Source organism: Rhodamnia argentea, chromosome 5 (genome assembly GCF_020921035.1).
Source record: "Rhodamnia argentea isolate NSW1041297 chromosome 5, ASM2092103v1, whole genome shotgun sequence".
NCBI lineage: Eukaryota > Viridiplantae > Streptophyta > Magnoliopsida > Myrtales > Myrtaceae > Rhodamnia > Rhodamnia argentea.
The window spans coordinates 4,455,829-4,470,500 of NC_063154.1; the positions used below are offsets into that span (position 1 = coordinate 4,455,829).

The 14,672-nt window shown below is 40.1% G+C and overlaps 3 protein-coding genes across 6 annotated transcripts in view; 1 reads left to right on the forward strand and 2 right to left on the reverse strand.

Annotated features, from left to right (window-relative positions):
- The window catches only part of LOC115749848, a 469,397-nt gene that overhangs the window by 32,555 nt on the left and 422,170 nt on the right, over positions 1-14,672 (forward strand). The window lies entirely within an intron of this gene.
- LOC115752985 (cyclin-dependent protein kinase inhibitor SMR1) lies at positions 4,872-5,357 on the reverse strand. Its single transcript, XM_030691435.2, has one exon. It carries the CDS (start codon positions 5,253-5,255, stop codon positions 4,893-4,895), a length of 363 nt encoding a protein of 120 aa, XP_030547295.2. The 5' UTR covers positions 5,256-5,357; the 3' UTR covers positions 4,872-4,892.
- Positions 8,853-14,437, reverse strand: LOC115753662. 4 transcript variants are annotated; one of them, XM_048279134.1, is made up of 5 exons: positions 14,164-14,437; positions 12,510-12,685; positions 10,682-11,597; positions 9,418-9,572; positions 8,853-9,170 (listed from the first exon to the last, which is right to left on the reverse strand). In XM_048279134.1, the coding sequence occupies exons 2-5, from the start codon at positions 12,647-12,649 to the stop codon at positions 9,062-9,064; spliced, it is 1,320 nt and encodes a 439-aa protein (XP_048135091.1). In that variant the 5' UTR covers positions 12,650-12,685; positions 14,164-14,437; the 3' UTR covers positions 8,853-9,061. The 4 variants fall into 4 exon arrangements, with proteins under 4 accessions (XP_048135091.1, XP_030548229.2, XP_030548238.2 ...); XM_030692369.2 differs by having other exon boundaries at positions 14,221-14,436; XM_030692378.2 differs by having other exon boundaries at positions 14,272-14,435.

The window sequence follows — 14,672 nt, forward strand, 5'->3', positions numbered from 1 at the left end:
TTGCGGAGCCTTGAGCTCACCCCAATTGATAACACCTTTTTCGGACAAGCTATGGATGATGATGCTGGAAATTCGAAGTAGATTGCTCTCTATTGTACTTGTCTCATGTGAATGTTGTAAATAAATGTCCCGACCTAAAATTCAAAAACTCTAGGTTAATGGATTATCGGGTTAATTATTTAACTAACTTAACTCGGACTCTCCTAAGTCCATACCAAGTCGCAACTTAGGGTTCAAAATAATTAACATGCAAAGATTTTTAAATTGGAGTCGCCACTAATAGTTTTTAATAGGTCAATTAGAAACCTAAGTAAATTAGCGGAGCTAAATTACTTCTATGAACCAGTGATTCAAAGTCCGAGGACTTGATTACACTAGATTACTCTAATGCCCTTTCGATATCATTTTATTTCATGAAAAAGATTTTTGTCGGGCAACATTAATTGATTTTAACCTAAGTCACTAACAAAGGTTATCATGCGGGTGCACAATCAATTAACATAACAACTAGAAGACAATGGTTTGCAAGGAGCATGCGCCACATAATTCATTGCTTCTTTTTTTAGTTTTTGTTTTTTACGAATGCATATGATGTATGAATTTTGTGCTAAATGATGCGATGTCATGATGCAAATGCAAGCCTAAGCTAGATGACATGCAAATTAAATTGAACTAATGTACATGTGATGTTATAGTCTAATTAAATCAACTACATGATTCACGAATCAATTGAAGACCTAAACATGTAAATTCTATATGATCTAAACCTAGCATGCAAATGACATAGCAAGCTTGTTTTAATTTTGTATTTTCGGATTAATGAATGACCCTAAATAAAAATATGCCTAAAGATAATTATTTTACCTATTTTAGGGTTTAAGTTTTCCTAATCCCTAACCTATTAAAGACAAATTATTTTAGACATGAAAATCTACCCAAATAAACGGATTCTATCCTAGAACGCAAATCTAAATTAACTCATTCTAAACTTAAATTAAACGTGCAAATAACTACATGATTTTAATTTAAGAATGCAACTTTATCTAAAATGCTATGCAATGTCTTTAAATATCATGCAAAAGAATATTATATTATGCCAATCAAATCCAATGGATATATCAACTGATTTTTTGGAAATATTTCGCAAATATTTGAGTCAATTTTTAATTAGTAATCCTACAATTAACAATTGAACTCAAATCCTTGCTCGTGAGGCAAGTTGTAGATTAGGAAAAGCAAATTTTCCTAATCAACCTATTTTTTTAAAAGAATCCACTTTTATGCTATGCATTCAAGATACTTAATTTAAACATGCGATTTTTTCAATTTAGGCAATCAAATATCGCAATGCTTTAAATCAAGCAACTGAATTCTTGAAAATATGCAATTAACTTCACGATCTAGCAAAATAAGGTATCCAAACATTCAAAATAATAATAATAATAATAATAATACTAATACCCAAGATTCAAAAAATTACCTTGATTTGCGGGGTAAGCCTTCCTAATTCGAACTAGCACCACTAATACCCGCAAGCTTTTGGGATCAGTAGCTTCGGATTCTCATGGACTTGATGACCTGACATTTGCCGGCCATTTGTGCTTTGCTAGTGGATTGAGAGATCAAGACAAATAACTCAGCAGATGAATGAGGAGGGCTCCGAGATTGAGGCCACCGCTTGATGAGTTCCCGAGTTCTTTTGTCGATTTTGCACTTTCCTTGGCTGGATGCCTACTTTTTGACCACTGAATAGCTTTCAACTGAGTTGAAATTACGGGAAAAGGTTCACGACCGGATTTCTCGTCGAGGAACCTGCAAAGTAGTGAAACAATCACCGAAGAGGATTTGCTGGTTAGATGAGTATCATGGCACGAACGGCTTTCGGGGACTACTCAGGGCGCTCGAGGGACTCAGTTCACGGGACCGCGGATCAACGGTTAGGCGAGCAACGGACTGAGCAGCTTGGATTAGTGACGTCGGGGGATGATCTGCTCGGTTTCCTCGGGACTGATCAACGGAGGTGTCGGGTTGAATCACCAGCAATATGAAGAGCAATGGCAGGTGGTGCGAGCGTCGGTTTTCTCGAGAAGCCTTTGATTGGACTACGACGGTTCTCGGTATTGGTTCGTCACTTGGTCTAAGACCACTGGATAACAGCGACCAGTGGAGCAAAATAGTAGGCAAAGCGATGGGTGTCAGAGCTTGGGCGAGGATCCTGACACACTTTTTTTTTTTTCTACAACTAGAATTGTTGGTCATGAACTTTTAGAGTTCTTCTCTCTCCCTCGTCTTTTCCTCTGACCGAACCCTTTCTCACCTTTTTCCGGGGGATCTCACTGGATGAAGCTCCCTCTTCCACCATTCTCTCTCTCCCGCAAGACAAAGCTCACTTTTTAACGAGGCGGTCCCTATCGAAAGCACTTTAAAGGATCTTCTTATAGGTTTGAGCTGATCTATTGAACCAAAGAATCCCCGCAGAATATCTCTCCTAATAATCCTCAACTCCCATGATTCGGCCAGATTGATATCTCCTTTTTTGTTAAGGATTTGAACTGTGAAAACCGCCCCTCCACGGTATGTTAGTGGAGAGAGAAATATCAAAGAGGGAATTTTTTTTCTCCTCCTCTTTTCTACACGGTGCCTATTAGTTTTATAATAAGTATTATTGAGTAGAATATGAATCACATGGTAGTTTCGGTCATTATGGGCTCCTTCGAATTTTAAGCCTCCTCAGGTTTCGTCGAGAAAACTTAAATCCAGATCATCCACCGTCGGTCCAATAAAAATGTAAATTCATACATGCTAAAAAAATAATAAAATAAAATGAACTAAGTGCAACCTATATGCAAGATAATTTAATTATTTTTTTGTAGGGATTAAAGTTAGTCCCTAATTTTTATGCAACAAATTATTAAATAAGAAATCAAACTTTAGGTGTCAACAATAAATGAGTGGTTGATGTAGTTGAATAAATGAGATATAAATAAAAGACCATTGTTTGAAATGTGCGTATCTGATTAGTGAAATCTTGAAAGGCCATACCCTTTGAACAGGCATGCCCGCCGATTCACTGTTTTGTTTTGGCATGCACTTGTGCCCGTATGGCCGCTTGATTATTTTTACTTAGAACTTCCGCATACGCAAGTTATTCGGATTAAGGAAAGAAAAAGATTAATTAAAGAAAAGAGAGCAAGGTTTTGGAAAGCCTTCTCGATGGGGTGTTGACGATATGGGACGTCACAACATACAAATGGCACTTTTCCAATTCCATCTACTCAAAACCGGGCAGTTCAAACAATCCAAATACCGCACTAGTCCATCAAACTATCCAAGTCAAACCGGTTCTTTTTTTTTTTAATAGATGTGTACATACTCCAATTTAGACTCTCGAGAGCATGATACGTGATTATCGCCAAAAATAAATTAGCTATTCATATGTATGAGGCAACCTCGCTGCCATGAGATGACTCGAGCCCACTCAAAACGACGTGTCGAGAATTCGAACTTGGGAGGCGAGACACGAATTTTCGATAGAATAACATATGTATGATGTGTATATTTAAATTTTCCTCTTTAAATAAAGGAAGATTTTGAATCTATGAGGAGGGGCCACCACCACCGACCCCCTCTTGGGGTTGTCCCACATCGGTTGTGAAAAGAACTAATGATCGGTTTATAAGTGTGAGGGAAAGTTTCAACCTTTAAGTTAAGTTTTAGAATGAGAAAGGGTCAAGACCATCCAACACCGATATCATTAGGCCCAACGGCTCTTTTTCCCGGGACTTTTTTTTTAAAAAAACAAATAATCACATGGGAGAGATTATGGAACCGTAGGCCCGGTCAACGGGCCAATTCCGGGCCGGTTCCGGGCCCCGGTTCATTTTGGCCATGTCTAGTTTGGACTCAACATTCACACGGAAGAGATATGTGTTAACACTGGTATCAGAGTCCTAATCACATAGAAGAAATACGGATTATCCCTGCCGCGATGCGGGTTTTTCCTGCGTCCAACCCATGGCCCATAGAAAGTTTGGTCCCACTTTGATGGTTGTGAGATGTACAATAATTAGGTGCAAAATTCTCTGATGCGCCCCCTGCAGGTTTAATGGGTTCTTTCCTTTTTGCCTCAGCTTTAAACACTTTCGGTAACGAGGCACCGACATATACCCTACCCGAGATTAATTAAGAAAATGATTCCATAATTAATTAATAGGTTGTGCAAAGTTCTTTTTTTTTTTTTTTTCTTTTTATAAACATGGGCTTTCATCATCCGATGTTTTTTGGACGGTGGGTGATCTCCACAAAAGCGAACGTAAATGGCGAAACAAAAGGGATGTTGGCGGGAGCGAGCAGCGAAATTCTTGAATAATCCCCGGTTCGCTTGTGGGCCCAATGCATCTCGGCCATTGATTCATATAAAACCCACGTGAGATTCGCGCGATTTCAATGGCTGCGAATACGTGTCGGATTTTGATTCATATGGAATTCACGTGAGATCTTACATGATTTTAACTGGCTGCGGCTCGCCGGGCCTATCGTGGACCCACGGTTGATGCCAGCATTGCTCGATTTTTGGCACTCGGATGCTAAATTTAATAATAAATACATATTTAAGTCCATGGATTTCGTAAAATATGTGTAGGATTTTTACTAGGGAGGAAGTAAAAAAATATATATATTTCTCTCCATATATGTAAAATTCACGCTCGGTAATTTTGATTTAACATTTCACGTGCATGATCAGCGCACAAAGAATATTTCTATATTCACCAGAAAAAAAATTCGAAATTCGAAAGATAAGAAAGAAATGGGGGAGAAGAGGGAACGGTTATCGAAGCAATTCGTCAATCCAAACACTGTCCGTCTCGATCGCACCACCCCCCCACTCGTCCTCAGTCGCAGAAGAAACGCCTCCGCTTGGCGACGTCGGCGACGGCCGCGCCGTCGCAGCGGCAGCTCCTGAAGAAGTCCTCGACCTCCCTGCGGTTCGCGACCTCGAAGAGCTCGAGCTGATCCGACGGGAAGGCTCTCTTGCAGGAGGCCGACGGCTTCGTCCTCGGCTTGCGAGGCGCGGCCGGGCAGGTGAGGACCGGCGGGATCCTGTGCTCCACCGACGACGGGGTCGTACACTCTTCGGCCTCGTCGGTCGGTCCGGCTTCGGCGGCTCTGACTTGGACCTTGAGGGGCGGCAATCGGGGAAGTATCGAAGTTGCAGGGGAGTCGAATCTCGAATCTGGATCTAGATTGGTCGCCATTTTGGCGTTCGATTCCGGCGAAGACGAGAGGGAGAGAGATCGGGCCACAGGAGAGTTTCGGGCGGAGGTTGCACCTGTTTATGTAGGAAAGGAATTTCGAAGCCGTACGAATGAAGGTTGAGAGAGAGAGAGAGAGGGAGAGAGGTGGTTTGGTTGTTGGTCACTTTATTCCTTGTGCATCTTCTTTGGAAAATGGCCCATCTAATTAACAATTATAACACTAATGACTATGACAAAAATAATAATAAGGACTAATAAGCAGGACCGGTCCAGTCCGACCGGTGCCCGGGTGACATTTTTGAAATCACGAGAGAGGTTCCGTGTTCTGAAAATTTCGGAATCGGTGAGTACGGGGTCAGTTTCAAGTCATATCCGCCCCACAACCCGCATGAAATACACGATGTAACTCGTGGAAAATTACCCGAAACCTTGTATAGTGTTCGAATGAGTAGATATGTACCGATCTGTGTACGGTTTTTTATCTTTTTCTTTACGAGGTTTTTCGTGTTCAAATGCTCAGGATCGATGGGCCGGAGCGGCAACGTGTCTATTCTTTATGTTTTTCTTGCGTTGTTATAATGCATTGTGATTATGCTGCCGGTAAATATGAAAATGTACCTGCTTATGTTCTTATGTTGAACGTTGAAAGTGTTAATAACTAATATTTCGACTTTATGATGTTAAAGCGGGTGACCTACGTTAATTATTTTAATTAACCATCGAATTAACGTGTAATCACACATGGGTTAGTATGATGACAAGCTCCTGGTTAAGCTGGTCGCATAGGATTCCATGGAGGAGGCTTTAATACAAGGATGTATCGCATCACGACGGCAAAACAAAGGGGGATGGAGATTGGTTTTGCCGGTTATTTATGTTATTCTTTCGCACGTGAATTGTCCGGCCTTGCTCCTCACGAGATGAGATGCATGCAGAATTAACTATTCTTTCAGAATTTAACTACGTATGACGCAGTAATATTCGAGGTGCGGCGATTATCGATTTCTTTGTAAAACCTCGATCCCGCCGATGATTCCCTCACGGATGCAACGCAAATCGCTGCCCCTGACCAGGAGCCGAGTGCTCCGAGCGTCGGAGACGCCGCTAATCGACTGTTGTTTCGCGCGCGACTTCGTTAGAGTCTCATGGGGTTCAGCTCAAATTTCCTCTTGTAAGGCACTCGTGTTGATGAGTCCCCGTGGTGCGGCAAGAAAGTTTACAACGAAGAAAAGCACAGGTAGAGACAAAGGAAGAAGCTGCTTGTGTAAAGATTGTCAGTTGCAGTTAGAATGGTCGGACGAGAAAGATGAATACACATGACCGACATAGTAAACGCTTTCTAGGTTTTTTAGGTTGTCGATCTACTTCTAAAGCTAGTGTTGGTCGAGTATTCAAGTGCATTAAAGAGCATAATTATTACAGCTTTGAGGAAACTGTTTTTTTTTTTTATATATATTATTCCTACATCTTTCTTCTCTTCCGATTTATGTTTATTTTTATATCGACTTGGAAAAGAAAAATTATACTTTTTATCTCTGTATTTTTGCTACTTTCTTTAATCAGGTCCTATACGTCCAATTCTTCTACTTAAGTCCTTGGGATCACACAAAATGTCCAATCAAAACTATGGGACTTGATTGAACTGATCGTCAAGTTCGAGAATGATATTGCAGGTCTGGACAAAAGTTTTAAGGGCTATTAGTGTTATTATCTTTGCCACTACCAATTGCGAAATCAGGAGGTGCGCCATTGCCTCCTCGACCCGACTCATGCATTCATCAATGTGTGAAAATTCTCGTTCTCTCTGGATGATATTAAATTGACAACAAGTACTGTACATATTTCGAAGATGTTAGAAATAATTTTCTGTTTCTGTCGCGAGGGTACGAAATGACTATCTGTTTATCCCGAAATAGAACAATGGTGTGGTGTTTTGGAATACGAATTGTTTGGTAATGGCGAGCTTGGTAAATCTTGTATAAAATAAGAACTTCTTCTTGTGTTTATTGACTAATCAAATATAACGACCTGGTTTAGCATTATGACCAAGTTCTGTACGCCTAGGATTCCATGGAGGAGATTTGAATGCGAATGTCTACCCCCATATCATGATCACTCAACAAAGGGGGGATGGATTTTTATTGCTTTGCCGTTTATTATAATGTATTTGCCACGTGAAATGTCCGCCGCCAGACAAAATTTTCAATAAGTTCAACCCGATGAGATACATTCCCTTCAAGGTCGACACCATTTTCCTCGTAAAGGTATCTGAAAATCTTTTGATTTTACTAATTTTAGCAAATACACGATGCACCGGTGAGGTTCCATCCACAAGGTGGTACCATTGTCCCCACGGGGGTATTTTGAGTGCGGGGGAGACGGTGATTTGAACACGAAATCTATTGTATCCAAGCTAGGTGATAGATCACTCGACCGACCTTCTAGGGTTTCTTCATCGACTTTGCAAGAATCTCATGAGTTGAGTTTTAATGTTCTCAAAACAGAAAAGATTAACACACATCACCAACAAAAGGTGAATACTTTTCCGTGAGATTCATGACTATAGCAGTAGTGGTTAAAGCTATATAATTTCCTTGTAGCTACCTGACATAAGAGAGTACCTAACCCAACCAATAAGCAGTTGAGAGGGGAAGCAAAAGTTCAGTAAAAATGAGTTAAGTAAGATAGCTGCAATTGACTAAATCTAATTAATTCCAACTACTAGTACTACACAACCACCAAAATTTGCCATTTAACTCCGACCTTTCTATTGGCATTAAATTGGGTAAGCAGACTAGCCTCCTTGCTTTGGCCAGTCTATTGCAGGAGGTTGACAACTCTATGGACATATTGCGGTAATTAAGCCGCAGAATATTTATGCATGTAGGTTCGTAAGTACCGAATTTGAATCAAGTCGAAAACAGGAAGACCACATGAATCCGAAATTTTCATGCTGACTAAGAAGACTGCATCAAATCATCGGAAAAAGCACCTGGACCTATGGGTGTAAGAGTTACCAAGAGAAAAAACAGATGCACAACTAAATTCAACTTGCAAATCTATGTAAACCGGGCAAACGATTTATGTAGGAAAGAAAGAAACCAAGTTCACTTGGATTTCATGGAGAATCCTCACGGGTGCAGGTTCATTACTCCATTTAACCCCATCTCCAAGCACCTAAAAAGGTATGTACCCATTGGAAAGGAAGCCCCTAAAAGATGTTTTAGCTGTTGGTAGGCAATGGCTGGATCCAAGGCAATGACTACATGAATATATCGTCACAAAAACAAAAAGTAAACACGCCCTAGCCATAGTAACACGTTATAGATCTAGGCATAGACTGGGTTGCATGACATTATTAAGTGAATGTCCTGCATAAGCTAAGATGAATCTGGACCATCATAAATGATAGGTTCCACATGTGCCCTATACTCATGCAAGACCCATTAGATCTAACGGTCCATATGAGTTTAGTCTATGAAACACACTCAATGCAGGGCATATCAAGTTGCTTTTCTTGACATGTGGACCTTGCAGATTTCCCTGGTTAGCAAAGACTTAAAACTTCTGGGTTTTTTCTTCACAACTTTCACACCATACTAGAATGTAGACAGTCATCTAGTTCTGATTCTGCACATCAAAACTACTTCATGGGCATCATCCAGCTTACCAGAGAAATACACGGCCCGTCAAAATTTACAAGCGAGACATCCCAAAGAGAGAACAATATAACAGCCAGGAACAACCATACATTTTCCACGCGGAATGTAGAACAGAATTTTCTAGGCTCTGTGAAAACCACAAACTCACTCAGTCCAAAACTTCAAAAATGACGCAATAATTGCTTTTATAACAGCAAATAAAGGATTCATTGCCTGCTTGGAAGGATTCTTGGACGCCAATTCCCATGATTCACTGCCAAAGAGAAATCAAACCCACAAAACAAGTCAACAATTCTGAATATTGACTTTGGTACCATACTTGGGTATATTGCGAATGATGAACATAGCAGTACAACTGCTGGCATATGGAATTAATATCAGGAGTGCCATGGCTATGTGGTGATTCAGCATGATTTTAGAAGGTATATTTCAACATCACAGCCTGACAAATACAATCCAGATGAACATCATATGTTTCTAAAAAAGTATATTATACTTACAGATTAATCCTGTCTAAAGGGGGATTGATTCCTTTGTGGATGCTGCCATTAGGTTCAGCTTTTAGCTTCAGCTCTTGCGCTGACACCTCACTGTCAGTTCTAGTGGAACTGCTATTTATGCTTTCAGAATCAACACCGGTGGGAGCATTTCTAGCCTGTAACGACATATCCTCAGTTCAGGGACCAAAATATGTAGCATATTCATTGTTGGATAATGATTCCAAAGCCAGTTTCACAACATATCTGAGAATGTGCCAGATTTGTTTAAAAACTTGTGAAATTTTACAAAGTAAAGTCCAGAGAAGTATTTTATAACAGAAATTACCAGCAGGTTAAGGCAATTCAAGAAAGGAAATCAAATGGTACATCTACAAACAAACAAGAGACCAGCATAATTGATTAACAACTAGCTCCTACTACTGCATGTTCACTGTCCCATTGTCCACTGAGAAAATGAGTCAAAATGGGAATGAGGGCAAATACATTAGAAGGATCAGACAAATTACAGTAACTAGACTGATAGGCGTCAAATACTAGTAAAAAAATAACATTTTCCACAGTAAAAAAGCTACCACCAATTCCTTCGGGGAGACATGATTAATAGGTTCGCATACTTCGGCATTTATCGGTTTCACGACCTTAACTCCTTGATACAAACTCAAAATTCATCAACTACCAAAAAGATCAGAAAACCAAGGGCATATGAAAAGTTAAAAATAGGTATCCATTTATAACCATTTACTATTTCTTCATTTATCTCAACTATTCAAGCTTATTTAACATTTCCAAGTACATATGTACGTTACATACAAAAATGACATGTTTTAATCAGCAGAACCAATTTTCTGTGAATATCTTTCTCGTCCATCTGTTTCTGGACACCTACAGTTCAAATTCTGCAAGAATAAAAGGGAAAATTTTCATGAGATCCCCAGTACATTTGCTTCAAAGGGCTATCATTTTAACATGGATGTTTCACCAACAAGAAAATGAGGGCGGCTTCGCAAGCATTTCTAGAATAAGACCACATGAAAGAGACCACCTACTACACAGCCCCCGACAGGTACTTCTACAAAATAATGAGTCATTTATTAGTCATCCTTATTTTAAGTATCACGTATGTTTACACTGCATCCCTCTATGATCTGCACCGAGTTCATTTGCAACGTTATTACTCCACTGTATAAGTGTCTTACTATCTTCTCATGCAAAAGCTTCCGCAGATGAACACTAAATAAATCCTAGAAGAAAAGCGAGTGCTCACATCAACTCCAGCATCATTCCTGTCTTGTTTGTATTTGGCAGCTGTTGAACTCAAGCCTTCAACACTAACTGATGCATCATTAGCATCCATGCTGCCATCAGCATCATGAGACAAGTTCTCCTTGGGAAATGAGCCATTAGAGTTCTTTAACAAAGGATCAGCAAAGTCTTCCATAACTTCCACATCAACTAAATGAGGTATCTGTCCCAGTGATGGAACAGATGAAGGTGAAGCTGAAGCTAATGCTTCCGCTGTGTTCTCCTCCATTGAATAAGTTTTTTCTCGCAGATTCATCTCATATAACACAGCACTGTCACTTCCTGATTCCAGATGTGCCTCTAGATTTTGTTCCTGTGAAGCTTCATTCCTACCTTCACCAACACTTCGATCTACACAATCATTTAGCTTACTAACAGATCTCAGTGGAAAAGTCTCTACTTCTACACTTGTCAAATTAATTGGTTGAGATGTTGATTCAGCAAATGCATTAAGATTCTTCCCAGCTTCTATGACTTCATTTTCTTGCAATTCCGTTGATGCTAATCCATCGAACTCTTTTAAAGTGATATCTACTTGACTTCCATTGACAATTTCCCTGTCCTCAACCTTAAGTTCTTCACGTCCTTTAGAGTTTCCAACAGATAAAAGTCCAAGCACCTTGCTGTTAGATTGTTGATCCGATTCTTTTGAAGGTAGGGAAATAGAAACTTGAGGTTCGGTGGCTATTGTACCAAGTGGATTTTGCTCCAAGAACAGATCAATGCTCTGCCCATCCTGAACAAACTTAGCAGGTCCAAGAACTCTATTTTCTTGGATTATCTCGCGGACAATCTCTCTTACAGTGTAGAATGATCCACCAACTTCCTTGTGTGTAAGATTCAGTGAGGGGAAATTCCCATCATTTAATTTCTGGTATCTGCAAAGAAAAGTACCCAAAGTAAATTATAACATACTGTATGATTTCCCAAAATTAGTCACAACAAAAAATGAACAGCCATGAGGAGGTTTGATGACTTGTGGGTAGAAGAAAAAAAGTCAATCTAGAAGATTCCTTGTTCTCCAATCTCCATTGGCCTTATTTTCCATTTGAAATTTTTTAATATACAATGCAAATTTTTACCCATTACTATTGCTAATGAACGAGTTTCAGCAGCAGCTCTTAGCAGAATACTTGCCAAATCCTTATCAGAGTTTGAGAGGTAAAAAGGTGGAAATTTTTCAGATGAAACATGTCATCGTCTACTCGGCAGAGTGAAGTCCTCTGTAAATTGAAGTTCAGCAAGATGGATTGGGCACAAGAGATTCAAAGGAACTGACACTATAGACTCAGCTATGAATTAGTCATTCCATCTCCGCATTTCATTACGGTGTCATCCCCTCAAAAGAGAGAGAAGGTTCATGCAGTAAAACTCATTATGTCCTAGAGTCATAAAAAAGAACGACTTTGAATAGATGAATAGCAATTCAAAATCCCCACCCTTTCTCCTCTTTTAAATTTTATCCCCACCTAATGGGAAATAAAAAAGACTCAACAATTACAAAACAAACTTATCAGAGAATGAAACATTGCTCAGAACTGGAGCTATTTTACTGGAGAGTTTTCTTCACTTATCTCATAAATCTACCAGCATTAAACAGTTCGAACAAGGTAATTATTTCTTGTCAATACTATGATAGATCAGGAAAAAGGCTGAACTTCCAAGGCTCAATATTTTATAACCAATGGTTATCCTCTATAATGGAGGAACTAAGGGCACCGTGTCTTGCTTATTATGTTGCTTATCATCATGCTGGTTGAAGAGCTTTACAGAGAAGCCCATGCACTTACTTTTTTACGAATGCTTCCACCATTGATTTTCTCTCCTCTTTCGATCGACGGATTCGAGCCTTTCTTCCACTATTCTCAGACTCATTACGCTTTGCCAAGGCAAATGTCTGCCCGACCCAACCACCATTGATAGCATGCATGACTTCGGTAAGCACACTGGCTTTGTAGATTTCAAACTACATAAAAGAATGTCAAGAGCAGAATTAATTAGTGGCACATAAGTAAAGCACACCAAAATTGACTCACAAACACCAACTCAAACAATTGCACTGTGAAACTAGGGAGGCAGATGCAGAAGCCAATCAAAGCCCAATGCATGCATTTATGAGAATGTTGTTAAACAAGGATTTCACGGTACAGATCTATTTCTCAAGTCCACGATTCACAGATGATGCAATGAATACCTAAGTCGATCACGAAATGATCTTGACATAAAGAGCTGATACATTCAATATAGGGATTTATCTTAGATTAGTTAAGCTGGAAGTAGCGCATGGATAATTAATACTAAATGCCAAAATGTATTGGTAACACAAACAAGCTAAAATAATGCAATCATGAAGATTTCTTTAGCATGCAAAGAAAGAAGATAGATCAGACTGAGAATTGGGCCAACAGATGGAAGAGAAAGTAGGATAACCAGACAAAATATAGGGAGGAGGCTTTGAAAAGGTAATGGAAGCAGCAACTGCAACCATCCAAACACCGACAAGATATCAAAAGACAAATTTATCAAAAAGTGCCCTTAGAGCATTTGTTTGCATTTGAAGGCAATGAGCTATTGTCCATGATATGTGTGATAACTGATAACTACTTTGAAAATGTGAACATACTTTTCTTGAGTATGCTTAACAACTTCTCATGGGCACCCATTTGCCTGATCTATAAAAATATTAGTAGTGCAATTTGAACAAAAACCAGGATACAGCAACTAAGTTTCTGAGCTATACTGAAACAGTAATAAAATGAGAGAGAGAGATGAAGGAAAGTGACATAGACTATTAAAGTCATAAACCTCTAGCAAAGAGAATGCAGAGTAACACTAACAGCAAAGTCAGCGAAGTTTCTGAGTGGAAATCTGTTAGCCTAAGCCAAAGAACCTAAGAAACCAAAGAAACGTGGTAATGGCTGCCTCAAATTTAGCCTGCGCAACATCACATTGTGTTGGCTCATCTCAAAAACGGATGGTTCATTAGCTTTCCCTCTCAATTCATCGCGGAATTCTTTTCACCGATACTGACTAGCGTGACAGTACACGTGACCACAGATTCTGAACTGAGGCGCAAGGGAACAAATTCGCAAGAAAATCAAAAAAATTTACGCATCATCTCCGCCCCCAAGATCAGCACAACCACGCAATTAGGGTCCCTCAAAATTTCCAGAGACAGGCAGCTGAAGCACCTCCCGCGGCAAACGAACAGCGTAAATCACCAAGCAATCGCAGGCAACCAAATGGGCCTCCACGTAAATGGACAACAAAATAAACGACGGCGACGAATGGCACGCCAAGAACATCTAAAGGTGGGCGAGACTCTGCTGGACTTGGAAATGCATAGAACTATAAAAACCCAGAAAGAGAAAGAAAGCACAAGGACGCAATCAGAACGTACTCACATCACGAAAGCCATACGCAAGAATGCCAGCGAGAACAAACATTGAAGCGCGGAACCAAAAGAGCGCAAGAACGCTAGAGAGCTAGAGCTTCATTTACCTTGAAGAGAGAGAGAGAGACAGAGAGGTTTTAGGATTAGTGAAGCCGCACCAAAAACCCTACAGCTTCAAGCGCAGTGACAGAGACAGAAATTGCGCCGAGCGTTCAGCTTGCGTAGCGGAGGCTTACGGCCCCGAGCCGCCGGTAAGGTTTTCGAGTCCCGACACAGCCTCCGACATTTTGAGCTGAATTTATCCGGAAGGGGAATCGATGGCAATGCTGTAATATCAGCCGCGCTTTGAGGCCAATTCTCTTTATCAAAGTCTCGTTCGGAGTGAATTCGGCTTTTGTTCAGTCGGAATCGCTGAGAGTCTTTTTCGAAGGTTTCTCACTGCACAAAAATCCTTGCGCATGCAATTTACAGAGCAAAAAGTATCAGCTCTGTTGTGGGGGGCCAGGGAGGAGGAAATTCAGCTCTCAGAGAGAATGACCATTGTACCCATGTTACTTTT

Coding starts and splice junctions, on each gene's coding strand:
- LOC115752985 (XM_030691435.2), bottom strand. CDS start 5,255: ATGGCGACCAATCTAGATCCAGATTCGAGATTCGACTCCCCTGCAACT.
- LOC115753662 (XM_048279134.1), bottom strand. CDS start 12,649: ATGCATGCTATCAATGGTGGTTGGGTCGGGCAGACATTTGCCTTGGCA. Junction 11,598..12,509: donor GTGGAAGCATTCGTAAAAAA/GTAAGTGCATGG, acceptor TTTTCTTTGCAG/ATACCAGAAATTAAATGATG. Junction 9,573..10,681: donor GGAATGATGCTGGAGTTGAT/GTGAGCACTCGC, acceptor ATGTCGTTACAG/GCTAGAAATGCTCCCACCGG.